The 25,221-nt window shown below is 37.0% G+C and overlaps 1 protein-coding gene across 1 annotated transcript in view; it reads left to right on the top strand.

Moving 5' to 3' along the window:
- CCDC93 (coiled-coil domain containing 93) overlaps positions 1-24,388 on the top strand; it is a 39,617-nt gene extending 15,229 nt beyond the window's left edge. Inside the window, exons 10-23 of the mRNA XM_017820870.1 lie at positions 37-87; positions 1,127-1,213; positions 5,377-5,493; positions 9,775-9,837; positions 10,030-10,103; positions 10,658-10,739; positions 11,978-12,049; positions 13,171-13,242; positions 13,510-13,618; positions 16,772-16,854; positions 19,844-19,881; positions 21,246-21,330; positions 22,107-22,220; positions 23,214-24,388. Of these exons, the coding sequence (XP_017676359.1) occupies positions 37-87; positions 1,127-1,213; positions 5,377-5,493; positions 9,775-9,837; positions 10,030-10,103; positions 10,658-10,739; positions 11,978-12,049; positions 13,171-13,242; positions 13,510-13,618; positions 16,772-16,854; positions 19,844-19,881; positions 21,246-21,330; positions 22,107-22,220; positions 23,214-23,267 (1,101 nt within the window). The 3' untranslated portion in view covers positions 23,268-24,388. The remainder of the gene's footprint in view (positions 1-36; positions 88-1,126; positions 1,214-5,376; positions 5,494-9,774; positions 9,838-10,029; positions 10,104-10,657; positions 10,740-11,977; positions 12,050-13,170; positions 13,243-13,509; positions 13,619-16,771; positions 16,855-19,843; positions 19,882-21,245; positions 21,331-22,106; positions 22,221-23,213) is intronic.
- The last annotated feature ends 833 nt before the right edge of the window (positions 24,389-25,221 follow it).

The following is a 25,221-nucleotide window of genomic DNA, read 5'->3' on the forward strand; positions in this document are numbered from 1 at the left end:
AAATTGTTATGTATAAATCTTCCTATTTTGCTCTAGCTTCGCATTAAAACTCTGATGACTGGAATGGCTGCAATGGCAACAGAAGAGGTGAGTACCATTTAAAACTGATACAGCTTTGTTTAAATTATGGTTGATTGTGGCAGTTATTCCTAAAATCAGATTACTGATTCAGGTATGAAGTCTTGGAATGACTGCATTTGAACTTTCATAGGGAGAGTGCAATAAAAGATGGTTGAATTAGAAAGACAGTAATTTTTAGGAGGCTGATGCGTTCATCAGTTGCCTCGAAATGGTAACAACAATATAAATTAGTGCCTCTTCCAAATGGTTTCTATAAGGAGAATTTCAGAGGAAAGACATCACTGTGCAGCTGCCCAAGAGGCAGTATGATCTTACTTTATTCATCTTGTGACGTTATCCAGAGGAGGAATTGTTTTGCTGGGGAGAGTGGAGGAAAATTCTGTGCCTTTCAAGGTGCTTTTCAATGTACCGATAAATAGTTAGAAACAACAATGTTGGTCTAAGATACTGAAAATACTGGATATGTAATACTGGGTATGTATCTTGTTTTCTTAATTGGTTGTGTTTAATGATATAATGGAACTTGTAGTCAATCCTTATATTTTGATTTCTGGGTGAGAGGAATAGGAAGAAATTCAGTTGTTAAAAGTTGTTTCTGTTTATGCTGAAGTCACAAAAGCAAAGGCAGTAATTAGTCTGCTCTCCAAGTTGATTGACATGCTTTCTACTGAAATCCATTGTAGAATTCAGCTCTGTTTGAAAACTGTTTTTATACAAGCATGCAGTTTGAAAGGTGCATTCTTGCACGTGCCTGCATTCTTAGAGTTTTATTACTGCAAATGTAGAATTCAATATAGAGATTAGAATCAAAATTAAGTTTCTGAAATCTGAATTCAAATTTGCTAAAAGGTTTTAAATGAGAAATTTCCATCATCAGAGTTGACTTTGAGGGGTGGAATGTTTCCTTGACTTTTCTTCTGATTAGAGACTTTTACCCAGTGTAAAAATTTAATAAATTTCTGTTAAAATTAGAGCTTGTGGAAATTGTCATGTAAAAAGTACAGGCAGCTCCAAAACTCCAACCATATTCTTGACATAATTGCAGGGAAAACTGACAGCAAGCACAGTTGGCCAGATTGTTGGACTCCAGTCAGATGAGATCAAGCAAATAGTGTCTGAATATGCTGAAAAGGTAAGTGTCACCTGATTTTGTTTTACCACATTGTGTTCAATAGCTTGTTAATTTAGGCCTTTAGCTTCCAGTTTAATTGCCATAATTCTCTTGAAACATGCTGCTTCATTTATGCCGTGGATAGCACCAAAGCCAGAATTCAGGGAAGTATTTTAAAGAGATGTGTGAGTAATTTGAGTTTAAGCAGCTGCTTAAATGTTTTTGTGAAGGAAGAAGGGCCCGAGTTGGTACCTATGCAAATTACAGGTCTAAACTCTAAATACATTTTAAAATGCTCAGTGTTTAGCACAGAAATACAGTTCTGAGGGCCTGCTCAGAAAAAAATCTAGTCCTCTTCCACTCAGATTTTCATATACTGGGATCTTGCTTGCACTGGGCTCCAATTCTGTCATGGATCTCTAGTTTTGAATCTTGTCTCATCAAACCCAAGCCTTTGTTGCTTTAAGGAGTCAAGGCAATTAAATGTGCACATTCGCCCCATTTATTGTGTTCAACTGTGATTGTTTTTACTGTAATGTGAAAAGAAAATCTGGCTCTTCAAGCAATTAATCCATACAATACATCACTGCCAGATATGAGTTATAGGTCGCTCTTATTTGTCCAATAGTTTTCTCATATTTCTTCCTTTTTGTTGACACATATGAGGTATGGACCTTTCCCATTGGGGAGATAAACCCTATAGCTCAACAGAGTCTATAGCAAATTCCTGGCCTTTCTTTATTATAAAGAATTGGAAGAACAGAAGCCCAAGGGTCATATTTCAATGTTACATTTCTTCTGTTCTGAGAGAAGGCAGCAGAACCTTGACTATTATAGTAGAACAATGATTAATACTCTGGAAAGTAAGAACTGATTCGAGTCAAACCAAAAATAGATCACTTTTCAAAACTATTGGATGTGATAAAATAAATTTCTGTGCACATATTCATGCATCAGAAAAAGAATTAAGGATGTTATCAAACAGTTTATTGAAGCTTCAGCAATGTTTGGATATAACGTTAATAGTTTTAACCCCTTGTAACTAAACACAGTCTGAGGAATGCAGCAGTGCTTATTTGTCTACCAGAGTCTTAATAGAATCCACAGGCCCAGTGAAGATAGCTGACAAACAAAATTCTAGATCTGATGTTGCCATGTGCCAGGAACTTTCTTACAAGAGGCATTTTTCAGAAGATCAATGCATACAGTTTTCTGCATTTGCCCCTCCATTCTGCTGCTGTGTTAACTTACTGAGTAAACTGGAGGGAGGATTTTGGTGTCATTCCTCACTTTCTAAAAATACTGACAGAAAATCGTTAACGTGGCTTTTATCTGTCTATTCATCACCAGCTTTCTAAGGCCAATTATTCAATTATTATTCAATTATTTTGATTTTACTGAGAATTTACAACTACAGTGATCAATAACAAATGATTTTGCTAGGAGTAGAATAGGAGCAAAACCTTCTTCCCTGGTAAAGTGAGAGAATGACTAAAAGTAGAGTAGTGCTGTGTCAAAACTACCTCCTTCAAAAATGCCTGAAGGAGAATACTCTTCAAGAGTTTTAGGTGCTGTTTGCAAGTTACTTATATCTTAAGTTGACTCAACATATTTTAGGATTTCTAGAATCCTATATCAAAAACTTTTATGCTCCCTATACAGTCAGTAGAAGTATTATACAATAAAATTTTTAACCTTTTAGTTTGGTTAGGGTTTGTTGTTCAAAGAAGATAATGAATTGGATATTTTTATATTTTTTTGGTTTGAGAAAACACTCTAAAACCCTTGTAAAGTTCTATAGAATAATGTTTGAATTCTTTAATTATTAGTTTATAGCATATATGTGTGAGAGAATCTCATCATAAAGAACAACATTAATTGCAGAAGCTTTACATATAAACTGTGGGAGACAGACTCTGAAAGTCTAGAATTAGCCATGTATTTTGGCTACCAGTTTTTGAGCTGCCATGGGTTAGTGATCCTCATGCATAACTAATAATGTGGTTTAATTTATCAAATTTTTACAAAATGAGGCTAATAACACTTCATGTTTAACTAATTTGAATTGGCTAAATCTTTTTAGGGCAATTGAGCAGTTGCAGGAAACAGGGAAGAATACAGAAGTGAATCTATACCTGTTAGTGGTGGGGATAATGTGTGTTCACAGAAAAGTTGAAGGATGTATCCACGTATCCCTTTTTTTCACGTGTAACTGAAGTTCATATATCGAGATAGAGTAGCAAATTGATAATCTTAAACAGTCAGAAACATTAGTGCTCAGATACAGCCTTTTTAAACTGTGTTCAGAAGGCAGCTGCTGCTCTCTGTAGTGAGAGACCAGGCAACAACAAAGTCAAAAGCAAAGTAGCTTCTATAATTTGTGCTTTCTTCCTTCTGTGCTGAAAGATGGATTTTTCTCCACAACTTGAACCTGGTTCCTCAATAACTTTATAGTGTTGCTGCAGAGTGGATCCTTAGCCCACTGTGACTGCATGAGGCTTATCCGTGGCTTTTTCATTTGGAGACCAGAAGGATTTCTCTGCAGAAACCTCTGCATTATAGTGATGGTTATTTCCCATTTTCAACAGTTCACTTCTTAAGACATGACCTTTTTTTTGTACCAAAGCTGTACTGTATGGGGTTTCACTGTTTTTGCAAACATCAGGCTTGGACTGGTTTAGCTCATGTTTTTTTCTCTTGCACTTCCAGTTTTCTCAATTGGCATGTTATGCATATAAGATATGCTGAATGTATGGTGAGAAGGATGGGATCTTGGAATGCATGACATGATGAGGGAATGTGATTTGACTAAAGAATGAGAAAAATAAATGAGTCTGAGTGTGTATTTGTTGAATAGTTCAGTGTTACAGGTGTTGCTTATAGGCATTTTTTCCTTTCCTAACAAAGGGAGAGAAAGTATGTGAATTGTTGGGTTAAGAAGTCAGAATTGGTCTTTTTGTGTTGTGGATGTAAAAGTACAACAAATCATTAAGCTGCTCTTCAAATTGAATAATATAGAAAATGGTGAAGAGGAAGACAGATTTTGCCTCTTATTTTCATTTAAAATTAAGCTGTTTACCTGTATGCCTAAAGTGGAAACAGGACCAAATATGAGTGAAGAGTATGTCATGCTTCTTGCAGCATTTTGGGTGATTATACATTGTAGTGATTGTCAATATTTGGTGATTATTCAAAAAGCACTTAGTATTGAAGTCTTTGGCAGACCGTAAATTAGCACCTGAAGTACTTAAAAATTAACTGGTTTTCTAATGAAATATTGGAAAATGGATTAATTGAAAAAAGAGAAGTATGAGTGCATGAAGCAAATTACCAAAACAGAGGACTTTCAAAAGTTACAGATAATTTCTAGGCAAATAATCCCTTAGACATCAGACTGTCACAGGTTTTTAATCATTCTTTTGTCTACTGCAAATATACAATTTCTATTATAAATGTTATTTCTGGTAAAGAATGTTTCTGTCAGCTTTGCTTTCACTATTCAGAGAGAATAGGAGACTGGATCCAGACTGCTGTCTTCATTATGTATTTATGAGACACTTCCTTGGCATTGCAGGCTGGATTGAGTAGTTCTCAAAGACTGGTGTCAATAGTACATGTGCACACACAAAAAACATTTACCACTCAGTGGGTTTTATCTACCACACTGAGTATGTTGTTGTCATTCAGCATCAAGATGCATCCAAGCCTCTATTTCAGAATCTAAATACACTATTGTTCAAGGCCTTTGAAAGTCCTGGATCTGCTTACTGGGGTGTAGAGCATCTCCAAGTCAACAACCTCAGTAAATATCATGGCTTAAGGTGGTTTTTAGCCTGTTTATATTTTTTCTGTTTAAGGACTCTACCAGGTTTAACTGTAATGTTGATGCTAAAAAATTATGTCTGTCTTCTAATATACTGTATTATTTTCCACCTGTACCAGGACACTTGACTTTATTTTTAGTTTACTTTACCTGTAAATTTTGGAATATAATTCAATTGTTCAGATACTTCCTTATCTTGGTGTGAGAAAAATTGGTAAGTCATTCTTTCTGTTGGATAGTGGGGCGCAGTTCTAGATAAGAAAAATCACAGATGTGTCCCACTTTGGTATTTGATGAGCTTCTGAAGAAGCAGAAAGCAATGTTGTGAGGTCCAAAAGGCTGTTGTTATGGTTTATTTTAGCAATCTGAGCTTTCAGCTGAGGAGCGACCAGAAAGGCTTGGAGCTGCCCAACAACACAGAAGGAAGGTAGCATCTCTGAACAAGCAGATTTTGCAAAAAACCAAGCTCCTGGAAGAGGTAAGTATTGTGTGTGTAATAAAGAAGAAAACTTTGATAAATGTGGTTGATCACAAAGTTGTTGCTATCCAAAAAAGATTTGCAAGCTATCTTCTGTACCAGCAATTTGTCATGCTGAACATTCGTTTCAGCGTCTCTGAATGTCTTGCTTGCACATTTATTACAAAGAAAATGTGGCTGGTTTTATATTAAAAAATTGTGTAGCCCTGTCTGTGAGGAGGGGGCTAGCTAATCAAAACATGCTTTTCCTCTTTTTGCGTGTCTTTCAGAGAAAAACAGAGAGAGTATCACTGTTTGATTTGTTAGCTACAGTGTTGAATGTGCTGTTTTCACAGTTTTAAGAAACAATTTAGGAAGTTACTCTAAAATATGTTATAAATTACTTTTAGCACTTCCTGTCCTTTGTATGAGCCAGCTTGTCTCACCAAGGTGGGGTTTTTGCTGGTTTGTTTGTGGATGTTTTTGCAAGTTACTACTAAATTTTCATTTTCGCATTTTTTTTAGGAAGGAAAGGCTCTTGAATTTGTGAGTGATGTTTTTTTAATATCTATAACTAGGGGCAAGTATTCCATTATTCCTCTATTTCAACCTACTTATGCTATTGCCATTTAAACACAGAAAAATGTAAGTGGAAAAGCTATGCCATTACTGAAATGCTGCTTTTAATTATGCATACTGCTGTAATCAGCACCATCTTTAGCTTGCAGAATCTGATGAAAACATACTGCATCAGAGTCAGTAATTGGAAGAGCTTGCCAAAAAAATAAATAGTACTTGAGGAAAAAGAGTTGCCGGTGATTCCTGTGAGTGATGCTCTGTCAAGTACAGCACTGCTTCAGCAGCCTTCATCTGCTTTTTGTTTTGATTTGCTCTGCTCTTGTCAGTAACGCCTTAACCTTACATCTTAACTGGTTTTATCTGTTCAGTGTTGGGTTACAGGGGCTCTGATAGATAGGTGTCTGTATGATTGTATGAGACAGTGTTATGTTCTGTCCTACAAACAACAGAGGTAAAAGAAGGGTAGCTTGGAAAGCCTTGCCTTCTATGGGATAGCTAGGAAGCACTGGATTCTGAACCTTCCTGCTCAGCCACTTACAGACTTAACTCATTTATTTATTTATAAAATTAGAATAAAATAGTCTTTAATATTGTGCAGTAGTGTCTTTTATTTAAAGGTTGTTTATCCATTGAAGGCTTAAATCTCCTTCAAGTAAAGCATATGCTGTGAAACATTTTTTGAAGTCTCTGACTAACTTTCAAGTGATGCTAAGTTTAAATAAAACTGGAGAAATAAAATGTGTGCACAACACATTTGAAAGATTGATTGCCTATCCTGTTCTTTATTTCTCTCTTCTTTTTTCCAAATCAATAAAAAGCTTTATTAAGAACCGGTGCAGGTTCTTGATTTATTTTGCAGAAAAGAAGAATTTTGAGGGGTAGAGTATGACAGTGTTTTGACTGGTCAATATTAGAATGCATTTCCTCTGGAATTTGCCAAACTAGTTTTGTTCTTCTTAAACTGATGCATATCTGTTCATGTTGCCCTCTGGCATGCCTATCTGTTAGAAATAGCATTTTTTTAATTGTCAATAACACTACAATTATTGTTTTCACTATATCTTGAATGCAAACTATGTCCATCACAATTCCTCTTCACTCTAGAGGGAAATATTAGAAAGTATTATGATATAATATAATTATGATGTTATTTTATATAATGAAATAAAATATAGGTTGTTTGTGTTTTGGTTTTTTTTTACTTGAGTTTATATTCTTTTAACATTTTGGTAATATGAATTTTCCATGTCTGTTTATGTCAAACATAACTTTGGTGTCCTGTCAGGATGATGGCTGTCAGTAAGAAAAGTATTGACACTACCTAGCATTTAAATATAGGCTGAAGTGTCGGGCTTTCAGAATCATAGTATGGATTTACAGACAGTTAAATCCTGGTGGATTCCTGTGTTTGATTGAAGTTAATTTCTGAAGTAGAAACACAAATTACAAAATGAGATGTTTGGAATTTCAGAAGTGGGGAATTTCAGTGTATCCCAAGTCATTGCAGTACATTTGTGTCACACTTTAACTCTTCTTTTAAACCACAAAGGCTGTAGGACATGTACATGTGAAGGGACATAGAGATGTAGGGTGTGTGTATATTGTAGAATGGAGATAGATGCAGGCACTTGCAGCATCTGCTCTGAGCAAACCTGTTCCAGGTGAGAAGCTTTGTTGTCATGATTGGCAATGATGTAGCACTGTCCTGTTATAAAAGAGGGTAGATTTGCTCGGGTTTAATTGAGTTCTAATTACAAATCTACAGGTTTTGGTTGTGTCCAACAGCTCACAACCATCTGTAGTTTTTCTCCATCTGTAGTCATACTGGAGGCATGCTCAGTTTGAGGGTGTGTATTTTCTAGAACACTGCATTGCCCTTACATTCCCTTGTGGGCAGTTAGCTCAGGCTTAATTTTGGGGAGGACAGCCTGGGTACAGTTGTGGAGGAGAAGTGGCATTAGGAAATTGCAACAGCTAGCTCAGGTTTCAAAAAGTGCAGATGTGCACTAGCACAGCTCTCCAGCCGTGCTGTTCCCTTGATCTTTCTTGCCTAGCTGAACAGTAAGAGAGGCTGGTAAGTGAGCCCAGCAGTCATGGGTGGCTTTTGCAGCTCTCTTGTGTTGTGCAGTTATGATCTGGAAAGCAGAAAGGATCTGTCAAAGTCTGTCTGCAGCCTCTATGACTGAAGTGTTCAAAAGCATTTTGTCTGTAGCAGATGATTCTGATATTCCAGAGAATTTGAGCGTAGTCTGGCTCCTGGATCAGTAATACAGAGTATGTCTGTTAACTAGATACGTGTTGTGGGGATTACGTTTTCATGCCTTGTGCACGCAATTTCCTTTGCCAGTTTCCCTGGTATATGAATGAATGTATTTGCTTGTTTTCCATGTGCTGTTGAGAATCAGAAAGCAGTTTAGGATGAGGAGGAACCCTGGTTGTAAACCACACAAAATTGGTAGAGTTCTTACTTCATTATGGATCTGCTTTGAACTGCCAAACAAACTTCACAATTCACAGGAAAACTTAAGTGTTTCCTAAGTCTGTTTTCATGCCATTTTAACAGTTGAGGACCCTTTAAGTCTATGTGGCTTGTTTTCAGTACATAACAGTCTCAGTGCTGTTTATACGTGGGGAAAAAATGTACTGACAGCTGTTAGCCAAATATACTCCTTTTATCACTTTAGTAAAGTAAAAATTTCCTGGCTGAATTTCTCTTACTACTTGCCAAAGGCAGTGTTTGAAATCAGTGACTGTCAAGACCCCACCTTTTTAAAAATGTTTATGGAGTTCCGGCATCAATAGTGTAGTGAGTTCTGGCAGGATTTCTCATAACAGATAGCTCTTTAATCTTTATGTCAGTTTTCATGAGATGTGGACTGCAGGCTTAAAATTTTTTCACTTAGTTAGAATCCAGTCTATTGGTGAATTATTGGTGAAAAGTTATGAAAAACAATTAAAAAGGGGTTTTTTTAATATAAATTAGGCTTTGGAAAGGAATGAGTGGAGCATTAAATCACAGCTCTGTGTTGTGAACAGCAAACTAAACCAGCATGAAGGGAAGTGAAACAGAGCTACATGTGTGGTTTTTGTTTGCTCACTTCTGCTCCACTTTTGTAACCCATGTCCCGTTTTTGTTGTTACTATTGGCAATGTTATCTTAAATCATAAGGACTTTAAAGAAGGATGCTCTTCTAAAATTAGCCTCTGTAAATTATTACAAGTGAAATATCCGCTGGCATTTTGCTAACTGCCTTCTTATTAGACTTTCCATAGTTACACAAAAGAAAACCATAAACCAGCTTGCTTATTTGGTATGGACATGTGGTATGCCCTGACTTATTTGGAGAAGTACAAAATGGGACTTTCTTCTTAGCCTGGTGTGAAACTAGGCTGGTATAACCAAGCTAAATAAGTCTGAGTAATTTCACAGAGTTCTGTGCAATAAGTTACCCTTCTGTTGCCATATATTTTGTACAATCTGTTGTTTATTCTGGGACTTTATCTGGAAGATCACGTGGTAAATGTTGCTGTCATTAATTAAATATTCAATCAGAATTCTTGCAATCAAATGCTCTCGGAATAGCTGACAAGAAAAGACTGTCTGTGATAGTTGGCCTGTTGTTTAAGAGACAGTCATGAACAGCTCAGATATTGCTGTTTTGCATTACAGGTGTAATTAGTGTGAATATAGAATCAAAATCTTTTCTTTCTCTTTCATAACAGTTGCAAGCTAAATGTACTGATCTGCAGGCAAAATGTACCGAAGCAAAAAAGACATTAGCTGAGGTAATCTTTGTTTGTTTTCCTGTGTGCTGATTGTAGCTGAAATACTTTTAAGAAGTTCTGTATGTGAAAGAATGTATTAAATGGTGAAGGTGTTTGCGAGCTTAACTCACTAATCCCATGGCGTGGGAAAGCTAAGTAGCATGACTCATGTGTGGAAGTGTATTTCAGTTTGTTATTAATTGCAACCCTTAGGTTAAGAGTTACAGTGAAAAACTGGACAAGGAATTGGCAGCCTTAGAAACAATAGAAGCCCAGGCAGATTCTAGGTAAGTTTCTTCCTTTATGACCTTTGAAATTCTGAAAAATAATGACTTTAAAATGAATCATTCAATATTTCTTCCTTTATCAACCTACACAAATAACTAAAATTTTAAAATTAAATAATTCTCCAGCTTGTTTTCCAAAGACAGGAAAACATTACCATAGTGTTCAGTCAGAATGAAAAGTGTCAGTCTGTAGTTCAAAATAATTGTAGGTGTTTAAAACAGAAGAACCCTAGACATATTTGACAAGTAACTGAGGCCTTCTTGAATTATTTTGTTTATATTTGAAGCCTTCATCTCAAATAAATTAAATAGGAGTCTCTCAAAACTTCCACAGTAATGAGGTTAAAACATAGCAAAGCCATCAAAATACTCAGTGTAATACTGCATCTTTATTTTGACCTTGGTATATCAGTGGTGGTATTTGGGGTTTTAATTTACCTTGATTTTATTAGAAATTTACTTAGAACTAAGCTTGTTCTAATATATGTTAATTATCCATCTGTTTAAATTAGAAACTAAAAATCTAATATGATTTACTGGATCTTCAAATTTAGCGTATTACAGAGTCTGCGAGCGCTGGTGGCCATGAATGAAAACCTGAAAAGCCAGGAGCAAGAGTTCAAAGCACATTGTAGGGTAAGTTCCAGTGTCTTATGTAAGGATTAATTTAAAACTTGGTGAGTAAGCATTGTACTTCTTCCTGATTTGTTGTTGTGCTGTGTGTGTCGCTGTCTGTCATCTGTCCCGCACTCCCCACCCCCCATGTTCTGGTAGTTCAGGCTGATGTTGAATATTGCCACCAGCTTGATTTGCAGCAGAATTATGGGCAGTTTCCTGTATCTGCAGCAAGGCTGTGACCAAGAGGGCTGGCACTGGATTAACCTGGCCCCTGCCCTGAGGGCTGCCAGGGCAGCTGAGTTCATGTGGCGGACCTTAATACAGGGCAGTTCCTAGACTCCAGATCTGCCTTGTGCTACTCAAAGCTGTGGCCCTTCTGGCTCTTCTCCTGCTCATCACCATTCTGCTGAGAGCAACCTGGGATGGGCTGACAGGGATACTAAAATGTAAGTTTGAGGTTGGGCTGTACTAGGCACCCACCTGTGCTATTCACAGCCTGAAATGGATCATCTCTTCCTGGATAATGCAGCCAGCAGGGACCTGAGGAGAGGCAAAGTGCCAAAGAGGAGTGTTCATCAAGGCCTATATCTGTGGAGCAACCCACCAAAAGAGACAAGACTGAGGTGGAGCTATTCCGGTTTTCAGAACGTGTTCCAGTTTTACTGCTTAATTGCTGTTTCACTTTCCTATTTACTGCTGTGTTTATGGACTGCCCAGAAATATGATCAGAGAGAGAAATGTTTTCATTTCCTTCTATTCAAACAATAGTGGATGTAATTTAATAGAATGAAAAGAAGCAAATAGTGCCCTAAGGCCTACATGGAGCATAAGAACCTCATGTTCTCCATACGTACTCCTTTGGAAAGCTCTAAAGGATTGTAATGGAAACTTCCTTGCAAGTAACTTTAGGTTCATTCATTTCTACAAGTGCCATATGTTACAGTCCCATGTCACTCTTCTGCTATTGTAATATTGCTTTGCTTCTTCAGCTTCACTGCCCATGTCATTCATTAGCTGTCTTAGCTAGATCTAGTGTATTTGCAAGTAAAATAAATGTGTTTCTGTGTTTGATAAAAGCAGACAGTTTAATGTAATAAGTATTAATGGATGCCTTACCCTTAAGCAGGGAGTGCTGTTCAAACTATGTGTGGTCAGCTCTGCAGTTTTGTTAGTGGGGGTTGTCAAGATCCCTGCTCTCCCCTGCTAAGAGAATAGGACTCAGTTAAAAGCCCCATCATTTTTTGTTTGTATTACAGGAAGAAATGGAGAGACTTCAACAAAGTATTGAGAATTTGAAAGCTGAAGCAGCGGAAGATGGGGAGGAACAGGTAATAGCAAATGTCTACGTTTTTTACTTACAATTTTTGTTTTGAAATGTTGGTTTAAGTCCTTCTGACTTTTGGGACATTCTCGTAAGCATTAAAGTATCTGCTGAAATATCTGAAAAATTCCATATCCCCCTGGTAAAGGCACAGATGAGGCTAATAATCCTAGAAATAATTCCTGTTCTGGAAACAGCTGTAGCATTCTTGATTATTCTTGCAGGATCCATGGGGATCTACTCAGTGATGCTTTTGTGCATCTTTGTTCTTTTGTGCATTACTTCTTTCTTATGGTACCAGAGAAGAATCTCTGGGTGTTAAGAGCTGTGCATACCTCTGACAGAAACAGCTCTTCCTCAGAAAGCATGTTTGGCTTGGTTGTTTTTTCGTTAGAAGTGGGTTTATTTGAAGGATGAAAGCAGGAGTTTTCAGTGGCTCAGTACATTGCATGCTGTGAGCAGCTGTCAGAAGTTAGACTTTAACACAACTGCATCCAGAGTGATGGCGATGAATAATGAATGAACAGAAAAGGAAAAGCTTGAATGACTTGTATTTTCCATGGGTAAACATTTGATACATTCATGCCTCTGAGATGAGGTAGATCAGAAGTTCTGTGATGCTGCTGTCCTTCTGAACGCAGCATGAAAAAATTAGAAAGTAAACCTAAACCTTAAATTTTTTAACAAGAAAAAGTTACCTTGAAGTCCACAGTCCAGGAAATATTGAATGTGTCAGAGGATTTATGTTCTCTCCTGATGCCTTGTTTATTTTTAAACCCACCACTGAATCAAAGTATAAACACTCAGACAAAGGGTACGGACAATCTTCTGATTCATATTTAAAGTGCGACTTTTGGAAAGTAGTGCAAATACTATTGACAAATCTTAAACTAAAATATCGAAAATTAAAAGCTAGCTAAGTGCACTTGCTTACAGTAGATGTGTCAGGTTTTTAATTGTTTTAATTGTTAAAAAAACAACTAAAACAACTAAAATGGTGATGTCATTATGGGCACCGTTAAATGGAAGATAAAGAAAAACAGAAAACAAACCCAGTCTGCCCATTTTTGCACTACAGCCCTTATATGCTACTGTAATACACAATTGCTTTGGGTTCTCAAATTCTAGGAGCCGAATAAGATCATAGAACAGCAGTACCAAGCTGAGAAAGAGAAACTTCAAAAGATCCGGCTGTTACTGGTGAGTAACTCTTGGTGAATTTACTTGTATGAAATTGTTGACATTTTTCTTCTCTTGTAACTTCTAATACTTCTCTTCGTTGTTCTAATTTTAACAAGTTCTTCTGCCACAAATCAATTACAAAAAAAAATTGATCCTCAGCCAATGCTTTTCTTTTTTAAAATAAATTATTTAGTAACAAAGTATTGCTGGGGGGGCGGGCTTCATCCATTTTAAGAAGAGAACAAGAAGAGGCTTTGTTTTCTCCCCTCCTAACTTTCTATTCAGGCACGAAGAAACAGAGAAATAGCCATTTTACAGCGCAAGATTGATGAAGTACCCAGCCGAGCTGAGCTCACACAGTATCAGAAGAGATTTATTGAACTTTACAGTCAGGGTATGTATATCAAGCAGGAACATCCTGCTGAAGGCTAAAGCCCTGAAAGGAGGGCAGTTGCATTTTGAGCATATGGCATGTAACAACAACACTATTAATTTTGTGGTATTTTAAGGGTCTTTTGGTATTCATGTTCTACACCATATTTTCAAGGTTTTATAAGCTGGGCTTTAAGAATTTTCCTGAGGGTGAAACTCAGTGCACAAGATCTCTGGAGTAAATTTTGTCTGCAACAGGTTCTGTCGTTTAGGTTAATGACCAATGTGTTTAGAAAGTCCTTAATTTACCATTGACAAATGAGATTGCTGTAAGTTTGAGTTGTGTTTAATTAATTTGCCTTACCATTAGATTGCATTCGTTGTTTTCATTGAAGTGAAATATCTGATTCTGAACCAAACTGTGTCAAGAACTACAAAGAAAAGGCAGTCTCTTGAAGGGACTGTTTTCTTTCATTTTTGATTAGTAAAATCCTGCAGTATCTTGGTAGAAAGAGAGTACAAATTGTCTTTAGCTTCTATGATCAGAAGTTATAAAATTGGGAAATGTGCTCAGTTGAATTTTTGGATAGGAGTGTGTTTGCTGTGCATGGATGGTATGGAACATGCAAATGGAATAAAATTTCAAAATTGTTCATTAAACTGATAACAGACCACTGTGCTTACTGGTGTATATTTAATGAGCTTGTATATTAGCATAAGCTAAGTCTACCAAAAAGAACTAGCTAATGTTTTAAAGATATTCTGCATTTATTAAATATGAGTGTGAACCAAGCTCTTGAGGGTTGAGCAGTTCCAATCTGGTTATCTAACTGTGATCCAGATCCTTTGCCCTGGTGAGGCATCTCTAGTGACACAGTCGTGTGCTGTCTTCCATGTGTGTTGTCTAACTCAATACATGGAAGAGATGTCAGTAAAAATCCAGTACTTCTTCCTCCCTCTTTGCTGTGCCATGCAGTTCATTTAATCAGGTCCAGCTACAAAGAACTTTGTTGTCTTGCATTAATTCAGTCTCTAGTCAGAGCATCCACCTGCTCAGATGATTGAGCTTCATTTATATAGGAAGTACAGAAAGATTGGAATCAAAGAGACTTGTGCAGCTTGCGGGTAGATTTAAGATGCTTTGAATTTTATGGGACTTTGTTTTCTATAGTACAATGTGTAGTAACTGAGGATAACAGAGTGCTCAGTCGTGGCTGGGAACTTGTGTCAGCCAAGCTGACACAAGGCTAAGCTTCTGGAAAAGTGAGCTGACAATCTCTAGCCAGTCTTTCTGTGAATTGTGGTAATTTTAGAGTTATGTAGAGGCTTTTTATTTAGCCAGATTCAGATAACCTTCAGAGTTGATTTTTTGAACCTTGATCCAAGGGGTGTTGGACAAGAGCCTTCAGGCGATGACTTCCAACCTTAGTGATTTTGTGATTTTTGTACTAGAATGCTTTTCAGTTCCAATATTCAGTGCTTTATTTTTTACCTCACAGAGCCTCTTCCATTGAAAACATTAAGCTGAGGTTTCAAAAGAATCAATGAGCCAATTGGCTCTTTCTTCCTCTTCTTCTTTGTCTGTCATACCTTACACGGGTTCTGGTGTGTGCCCATAAGGCTCCATTACTTGTTACAACGTTCTGCCCAGTGGAAATCTTGAGAGGTTTTCTCAGCTGGTACGTGGAATCCATAAAAAATCTGGACTACCAGAGCTGCTGCACGAACAGAAAGAGCTGCACAAAGGAAGTGGTTTGGGAAAAGCCTTGGTTCCATTTGGCAACAGTTCTGCAAAACCCAGACTAACTAAGAGACCACACTTGACATAAACCTGTTGCCTGTGTTTCTGCAGTTTTTCATGCTGCAGCATGATTTTACCTTTTGGAAAATCTTTGTGGAACATACTGAACAGCCCTTACTAATTTGTTGACCTGTGCCAGGCTTTTCTGATTTCCTCAGTGTTTCCAGGCTCCTGGTACTCAGTGTGTTCCTTGAGGCTGTGGCATGAGCAGAACATGTCACATTTGTACTGTGACACTGACAAAGCTCTTTGATCCCAAGCATCTCCTACTGCAGAAGTAGCCACTGCTGAACTTCTGTCACTAAAGCATACAACTTTGGGCTGTGGGTTGCTCCTGAGCTTCAGCTGGAGAAGAGGATGGTACAAATCAAAAGCTGGAATTTTTTTAAAAAATTTTGGAAGTTTCAGTGAGGTCGTGCTGTGGGAAGGAGGTCATTCTGTCTGTAAATGGTTCTATTGAAAAGCTTAGCCAAATGTATTAGTTCCATAAAGGTATTATTTAAAGATGGCAGTTGGTTAGCCTTTAGAGTGTGATGTAATGAGCATGATTTCACCAAGGTTTATCTTTTTTTAACCCATGCATTTTTTTCCAGGTTCTGGTTTCTAGACAGTACTTAATATATTAATGATTTCTGCTGACTGTCTTTCTGCATTGAACTCTTTCCTTGGGAATCACAAATATCTTGGGTTTTCTTAGGCATTGAAGAAAAGAAGAGCACTCAGCAGATTTGAGTATCAGGCATCATCTTGTAGGCCCAAAGGGAAGGCATGGCTGAGCCTTACCTTCCCCACTGAGCTCTGACCAACATCTGCTATAAACACCTAAACTAGAAAGTATTATTTAATTCTATCACCATGAATAGATTCTAAGAAGATAAAAAAGGCTTTGAAACAGAAAAAGCTTTGTTGGTTGGTCATCTTGCACCTGTGCAGCTGGAAATATATAGTCTAATGCACTTTATTCCCACACAGTACTATCAGATTGTCTGTCTGTCCCTGCCCAACCTGTGCCTTTCCAACACCACAGCTGTGCCAGGGCCACTGTGAGCAGCACAGGAACCTGTGTGACGTAAGGGTAAAGCTGGAGAAGAAAGGATGGACAGGCTGATGGTGCCAACATATGTTGCCACAAAGGACTGTCAGCATTTGAGGCTTAATTTAGACACTGAGCTGTGTTTGTCCTTATAAAAGATGATAGCTGGAAACCCTACTGAGATTTACATTCAGAGGGAACATCCTTCCAAAGTGTATTAAAGACTGTGTTCCATTATTGATAGTGGAAAGTATGTTATATAAAGCCTATGAAGTATTTCTACAGATTCCATTTTGCCTCATGTTCTTTTATTATTCTACTCCTTTTTTTTTTGTTTGCAGTCTCAGCAACTCACAAAGAAACGAAGCAGTTTTTTACTCTTTATAATACACTGGATGATAAGAAAGTATATTTGGAAAAGGAGGTAAGAAGTTGTTATTACTGTTTTCTAAATATTCCATCTGTGGAGAAGGAGATAAAAAGTTTTTACTTGACTTTCGCCATATTCAGTCCTGTCATAGCAGAGTTACCAGTCTTTGTCAATAAAAATGGAACAACTGATTCATAGGAATATTTCTAATCTTGGAGGGGAAATGGTCTGTGTTGTAAGAGAATTGATGTTAGTACCCCATGTTTAAACCACTTGCTGTGTTCACAAAACATGAGTAACATTTGATTAGCAAATATCTCTGTCATGTTATCACAGGTCCAAATTGCCCTATTTTTCTCAGTTTTGTCAATATCTTTTATTATGAACCGATGCTCTGGGAAATAACTTTGGAGAGCAAATTCCAGCTGCTGTCAGCAACATCAGAGTTAGTTCTCAGGGTCTGAGCCTGTCTGCACTGAAGCCACTGGTGATTTTACTGTATCAGAACAGTAGTTTTCATGGAAGCAACTTGGGTTTTGTCTCTCCCAGCTATACAGGGTTCACCTCTTTGTTAGGCATAACTTAAGTGAGTGATTTCAGCTTTCTTTTTTGGCAATGACAAAACATCTGATTTCAGTAAAGATGGAGAAATAGGAGTTGTCAAGAGTTGATAAAAATTATGACTTTACTTTTAAAATATGTTTTGATACTTCAGGCTTCTCTGTTTATTCTGATGAAATAAGAACAGATTAGTGAGTTTTGCATTACTTAGATATATTTGTTTAGTTTGACAGACAAGCAGTGGTCAAATTTTTGACTGTGTAAAGACACTGTATCTCTGGTTTCAAAGATCATAAGCAACCATTTCCTTCCCTTAAGTAGCTGATTCTAATCTACTTGTTGGGTAGTTTTCATTTTTTCCGTTCAGAAGAGTCATATACCAGACTTAAAAAACTACATTAAGTAGCAGCTATAGAATTTATATTACTTTCACTTCTCCCCTAGGTTAGAGTTTAATACGGATTTATTTGTTTTTTTTATTTTGAGGGCAAGCCTGCAAATTTTAAAAGCATGCCAAGATTGTTTTTGAAATGGGCACATAAACAACAGGCAACAGAATACAGAGAAGATTTATTTCACTGATATATAGATTGGAAGTACTCTTGTCAAAATAAATCAGTGCCTTTTTGGGGGTTCACAGGGAGAATTCTGACTGTTCTTCTGATGCCATCTTAACTTAGTTAAATGTATAATATCATTGAGATTTCCTTGAGTCGCTTTTAATATGAGAACTGAGGTTTCAGCAATTAAATATTGTCTAGTAATGTACAAAAGATGCCTTTGGCATCTGTACCTCACAAAGATTTCTGGAATATACTTACACTTTGTCTTATTCCTGATTTTTTTTTTTTTCTTTTCTCCTTCCCAAACCAGCCCTTTCATAAAACACACTGAACATCATTGCTTTAAAATAGCAATAGCAGGAATTACTCTGAAGTTGAATTTTGGCTATGGAGGTTTTAGTTCTGACATGAATGGTCTCTGTGATCATGGTTCATGTTTTCATCACTATTTTGTGAAAGATTTTTTAAATGCTTTTTGAACTTTTTTTCATAATGTCTTTCAATCTTGGGGTGCAGACTCTGATTCACTGTAATGCAACCCATCACATCTTCCTGTGCAGTGGTTGTGCAGTACTGCTGTGCAGTGTTACTTTTCATGATGTGAATACTTTGTGGTATAAACTAATTACATTCTCAAACACACACTTATTGGAAGAGTCTTGAGGCAGGGATGTGGATTTGGCAAATATTGATTTGATCATTGATATGATGAGTCATGCAACAATTTCTGTCCTGTAAATAACAGGAATTCTTAAGCATCTTGGCTGCTCTGGAGTCTGTTCAGAATTTGTTTGTTTAAATTTTCCAAGGGAAGGTCAGGAACACCTGCAGATTTTGCCATGCATGTGCTTATTGCTGTCTCATCCAGGTGGAAGGTTTTAAATTTGGGAGAGATGAGTTCAGCTTTCCACAGCAGTGGGGCAGGTGATTCTGTTTGCTACACTTGGGTTTGTTTAATGCAGAACACTTCAAACACTCATCAAAAGGAGAAACTGCTTGGAAGGCTGAATCACAGGAGACTTGCAAGATATATTCAAAGCCAAGAGAAAAGATCACATTAATTGCTAGTTGCTGAATTTTAATATTCTCAGCAATACATAAAAAAACAAGACAAAAATCAAAGGTGGTTACATGGGATATATTGAATATAGTTTAATTAGTTGGGGGAGTTTATACCAAGCAACAAAATAGTCCTGTGATGCTGTTATAAATTGCTATTTTTGTATTGAGTCAGTGCAATGTTAGTGAAATGCCATTCTGTACCTTTTGCAAGTTCATCTTCTAGCATCCTGTAAAGTACATATAAGCAAAGTAAGTAATGATGCAGTTCAGAAACCTGTAAAACTCATCTGCATGATGAAAGCAGGGCAGGAATTCACCTGCTGTGCCTGCACTGCTTGGTGAGTCTTCACAGGATTGTGTGGAGATACTTCATCACAATACAGTGTGTAGTTCCAGTCTCAGAGTGGAGTTTTTTTCTGTTTATTTGTGATGTGCTTGTGCACAGTCACTGTTGAACACTAGGCCAGTACCTATAAGGTATTTTAACGTCAAGTTTCAACACATTTTGGACATGTGTACAGGCCATTTTACCATATGGCTTTAGTTTGGGAAGTCATCGTGCTAGAAAATTCTCAGTGATATCATTGAGTGTCAGTGAAACTAAAAATCTCAGTTGTGATCCAAGACCTACTTCTGCTTTCTGTGATTCCACCACTGAAATAGATTTTACTAATCAGAAGAATTGTGGGTTTTGTCCTGAAAGAAAGCTTATGATGATTTTCATACAGCTGGCTACTTTTCAGGGCAGTATCTCTATAGTCAATTTTTTGAACTAAATTTCATCTTATTGTCTGTGAGAACTCATACCAGAAAAGACAAATGTATATTTTCTTCTTTTTTGATTTTCTAATTCACAGGTTAACTTACTAAATTCTATTCATGACAACTTCCATCAGTAAGTAATGGTCCTTTATCTCTTTATAGTGGCAAAGAATTGGTTGGAAGAGTGGGCATCAGTTAGAGGCTAAAAATTTGTTTAAGTTTTATAATCATAAACTGGTTTATAAAATAGTTTATTAATTCTGATTAAGCCAATTATATAATTCCAAGTCTGTGATTCCTCAAACTTTTATAGTCAACATATGTTTTTAATATCTGAGTCTTTAGATGTGGAAATTCTGTCATAATTTTCCTGGCATTAATTTAAATCTTTTCCTCCATTTTGTGAAGTTGTGGTTATTATATTATGTACAAAACATCAGACTGGGACATGTTTCAGACATGTTTATTTTAAAGCAACTCTGTATTTAAAGGTTTTGATATAGTGTGAAGTCCTTATGTAAAATCATGGTTCCTTTGGAAGTTCATGGTCAAATATCAGTCTGTGATGCAACCAATGTTTATTTTTCTCTGGATCTTTTTGATTTCAGAAACAAAAGCCCATTAGGAATTTTTGTCACAGCAGTTCAATTCAAGAGACTCATGGGGGAGGAGATGGCCATTTAGTAGTTTTAAACAGTTCTTCCTATTATATCTTTTTATAATTCTGTTATGAAATTCTAAGCTTTTTTTTTCAGAGTAATTATCTCTTTACTTTCTTCTATACACTTGTGACCTTCTGTATTTGATCAGAATTATTTTTAATTTTTTTTTCCTATTATGTTATCCAACACAATAATTACAACAAAACCCAGGAATTTACTATTTCAGATGTTTTCCTTTGAAGCAGGGATTGTAGAGCTGTTTTGCTCAGTGATGAGATTCTTTTGTCCAGACAATAGAAACCAATATTGTAATTGAGAGCTGGGCTTTGGACTGGGGGCTTTTTGGGGGTGTGTGCACGGGGGATTGCATTTTCCTTGGTTTATTTTTTCTTGCTCTGTTTAAGATATGTTAAAGTCTAAAATGATTTCTAGGCTTTCCCTGTTAGGGCCTGAAATTGCTTAGTGAATATTTTCTGACCTCCTAGACCTCTACTAACTTCCTTAACATTCATAACAGCGATTTTTTTCTTAAAAATTTATGCTTTTATTTAGTTATTTGCAATTTATTTCTGTACAGCACATGACAACAAGGGAGAGGGAGAACACTTGTGATGAGCTCCACAGTGTCTGTTCCCCTCCCTTTGGTAGCTTATAGCAGCTGAAGAGCTGCACTGTTACTGAAATCATTGATTGCAAAGATGAATTTTTACACAGAACACTAAGCAATGAGAATTCTTGGATGTGGCTAAATGTACAAGACACTTTGTACATTGAGCTTGTAGCTGAGACACGGTGTTTCACATCCCTGTCAGTTGCTACATTTTTTTCTTTCCAGAGCAATGGCATCTTCTGGTTCTCGTGAGCAGTTTTTACGGCAGATGGAGCAGATTGTAGAAGGCATCAAACAGAATCGAATGAAGGTCTGAGACTCCTCTCACTTTTCTTTGCTAGAACCTGGGAGTTATTTCAGCAAGGCCTCTTGGATAATAACTGTGTGTGGAGAGATCCATTATGTGAGGTGCAAATAAAGCAAGCAGCTAACAAGTTTTATCTCTTTTCACATTGATAAGAAACTTCTCACCACTAAATGTCAATGAACAGAGTAGAACAGAGGTGTTATAACACCTGACAGGAAGCTTATACCCCATAACTTGGTTATTGGCAGTGTAGTGATTTAAATGCTTGAGACAGCTGAATGTCACTGAACTCAGGGAGAGGTCCTCCACCTGGATTGTGTGGGTGCAGTCAGAGCTGCACCTCAGGCAGCTGGAGATCATGGGAGCCGCTCTCTGCTGCTGAAGAAGGTCAGCAGCACCTCAGAGTCCCAACCATCCCTTGTCTTAGTTGCAGCCCTCACCTGTTCAATCCACTTAGATGGGTTTTTTGACCTGGTTGAGAAATGGCTGAGCTTTACTGCTGAGTGTGTTGTGTCCACATAGTAAGTGAAAGGGTTTGTGGGCGAGGACAGGTTCAGAGAAGACAAAACTGTTCTGCTAACATTGGGGCTATTTTGCTGCTTTCCAAATGCCATCTGTAGTACCACTGCTACTGGGGCTTCAGCACTAGGTTTCTAGGTATCATTTATGAGGCATCTGTCTACCACTGTGTTTTATAGATAGTTGTTCCTTATGCAGGATATCTGTGTGTGTATTCCATGCACAATGTGTGATCTCTTATCCTTCCTACACACCAACAGATGGAAAAGAAGAAGCAAGAAAACAAAATGCGAAGAGACCAGTTGAATGATGAATACTTAGAGCTTCTAGAGAAACAGAGGCTTTACTTCAAAACAGTGAAAGAATTTAAAGAGGTAAGAGCACTTTTGCTGATGTAAAACTGTCAAATGTTCAGTGACCCATTTTGACTTGATTTGTGCACTAATATATGCACGAGATTTCCTGCCACGATGCTTATCACACCATGGTCATGATGTATCCTGGTGGTTATCTCCATGTGAATCTTGGACCCTTGATTCTGGCAATTCCTCTTTCACTGCTAGATTGGCATCCCTCCATGTTACAGGGAGGATAATTTGTTATCAAGCAAGATGCATATTTAGGTTTCTGAGTGGAATTTCTTGAAGACTTATGAGCAGTCTCTTTGCTGGAGCAAAGAGGGTTTAGGGATTGTGTGTGAATAAGGCGGAACTGCAGATTCTTGGTAGTTATAAATACCTTTGGGAACCAGCCTTGTTGTCTAACGACTGTGAAAGCACTGTTTAACACTTCATTGATTCAGCCTTTCCCAGGCTTTTAATCATCTTGTACTTCTGTTAATTCTTGTCGCCATAAGAATGAATGACAAAGGAGTGCTGCCAGGCAAAATTGTCATTTGGCTTCAGATGGTGGAGGAAAAACATCTTTCTGTAATTTGTCCTGCTTTGTTCTGAGACAGTTTCTTCCTGTTTCAGACAATGTGCTCTGGGAGAATGACAGGGACTGTTCAGCTGCTTGTTTGACATACAGAATTTTACATCCTTGTTGCAGAACTTAGGTGGAGGTTTATTTATTTAATTTTTAACCCATTTTTCTTCCACTGCTGGATTTGCTTTAGCTACTTGTTACAACTTTAGATGAATGGTCAAGCAGTGTTCCTTTTGGCTTGCATGTCAAAGTTTAATGGGTATGATCACTGGAATAACATTGTGGATGAATAGGAATTACCTTCAGCTCATCACTCACTCCAGACTACTTTGGATTTTGGAGATCCTTCAAAACAAAAAAAAGCGTTTGGTTTTGTTGATGTGGAGATTACAACTAGTAAAGAGCAACTACCTCCTCCTATGTTTGCTTTCTGTTCACAGGAATGCCGTAAGAATGAAATGCTGCTGTCCAAGCTGAAAGCCAGTTCTTCCTGAAGAACTCCAGCTAGGGAAATTTATAGAAGATTGTTCAGTCCATTGAATCTCTTTTGTGAGGTGACAGTTATAACTGCAATGTAGATGTATATATATAGATATATATATAAAAAAATATATACACACAGCTGTAAAAGTCTGTTTTTTCCAGTATTTGTTCAGTTTACAATCCCTCATCACGTGGCTTGTATTATTCATTATTGCCTCCACTACACAGTAAAGAGTTAACACAGTACAGCAAAATAGAAATACTGTCTAATTTTATTTATTTGGATTTGGGTTTGTTTTTTTTTTTCCCACAGTAAGAACAGTGGAGATGGTTTTTATTTGGGTTTTAACACTGAATTAGGTCAAGATTCTGGAATAAGTAGATATGTACTGTGTAATATGTCCAGTACCGCAAGACGAGCACTGCAGAATGCAGTAATTTGTTAATTTTGACCCAAAAAACCCCCACAGAATGAGATTCTTGAAACTCGCTTCACCACCTAATAACTTCACATTACTTTAATTTACAGTCTAGCCATAGATAGGATTCCAAAGGATAAAAATTAATTTCTAATGGTTAAGACATAAGAAAATGGAGACTTACCTTGGATAAGTCCTGGTGTAAAATTATAGATCTATATTTTTATAAAGTCTAGCTGTTGTATAAATTTCTTTGAAATTTCATTTTTATATATAGAGAGTATGCTTGTTAAATTAATAGCTCCAGGAAAAAACACCTTAATCACTAGGACTACCATGTTATCCCTGGCTGGGATGAAAATCAGTCTGTCACCTGTAATATAGGAAGATAAAGATTGAGACATTGTGCTCAAATGAACTGATGCTCACCTTTGAAGACAACAACCTACTTACCCTGCTGAAGATTTGATCTTGAAAGTTTAGAAACTTTGTGGGACATTTTCTGAAACATTTTTATATCTGTATATACAGTATTTTATAATTCAAACAGTTGCTTTTTGTACTTAACACCAGGATTTTGGACTGACTTCTTAATGTACGTCACATCTTCAGGAGAAGAAATCCATGTTCCTTTTTCCCAATGACCTGATGACAGTGCTGTTCAATTACTTTCTATGGCAGCAAATATAAAATAAAGGATGTTTGGAATCCAGTGACATTCTGCTATCGTGTCTTTAAGGTGGAACTTGCCTTAGGAGCTTTACCAGGCTCTCAAGTTACAAGTGCCTTAAAAGATGAATTGTGTCAGTAGTGAAATGAGATGCTGTTTTTGTGACATCTTGTTCCTTCAGCACAAACATAAAGAAAACCTTTCTACTGAGCCAACTGGTACCTTGCTCTCCCACACGAGTCAGGGACTGAACAGACACAGGCTGCTCCTCTCGTAGCTGTTCAGAAAGTCAGTCTGCCCAGGGCTAGTGAGAAAGGAAGGCAAAATCAGATTCCAAGTCCCTTTAAAGAAGGAAAAAATTATATTCAGCATTTCCTTCAAAGAAGGAAACTTGCAGACTTTGTAGTCAGCTTTGATACTAGGTGACGTTATTTCTTATCTACAAACTTTGCCCTCTATAAAAACTGTAATGCTCTTTCTAGTTTGTAAATCAAATAATTCATCTTTGGCAACAAGAAAACCTGTTTGAGAATTGAAACTGTGCTGTATTTCTGTACTGTGGAATTCTCAAGAAAAGAACTTGAGTGGATGTTTCAATTTGGGTTTTACCATTTTCATCAAAATTGCTTTAGCCATCAAGCAAAATTTCCTAGGTAGGATAAGTAATGAACTTGGATGTAGAATAAATGATGTGATTATTTGTTTAGTATAAGGTTAAATTTTATGCTTACCTGCTACAAACACAGTAACCTGGAAACTTCAACGAGGAGTATGAAAATGTTAGAGCCATTGCTCTGGCTAAGAGTTTGTAATTTTGACTAAGATATAAATCCGAGGTTTGTGAAGATGCAGTTACTGCTCATAGGGAATAAATCA

The sequence above is a fragment of the Lepidothrix coronata genome, unplaced genomic scaffold, assembly GCF_001604755.1.
Source record: "Lepidothrix coronata isolate B3197 unplaced genomic scaffold, Lepidothrix_coronata-1.0 Scaffold86, whole genome shotgun sequence".
Taxonomy (NCBI): domain Eukaryota; kingdom Metazoa; phylum Chordata; class Aves; order Passeriformes; family Pipridae; genus Lepidothrix; species Lepidothrix coronata.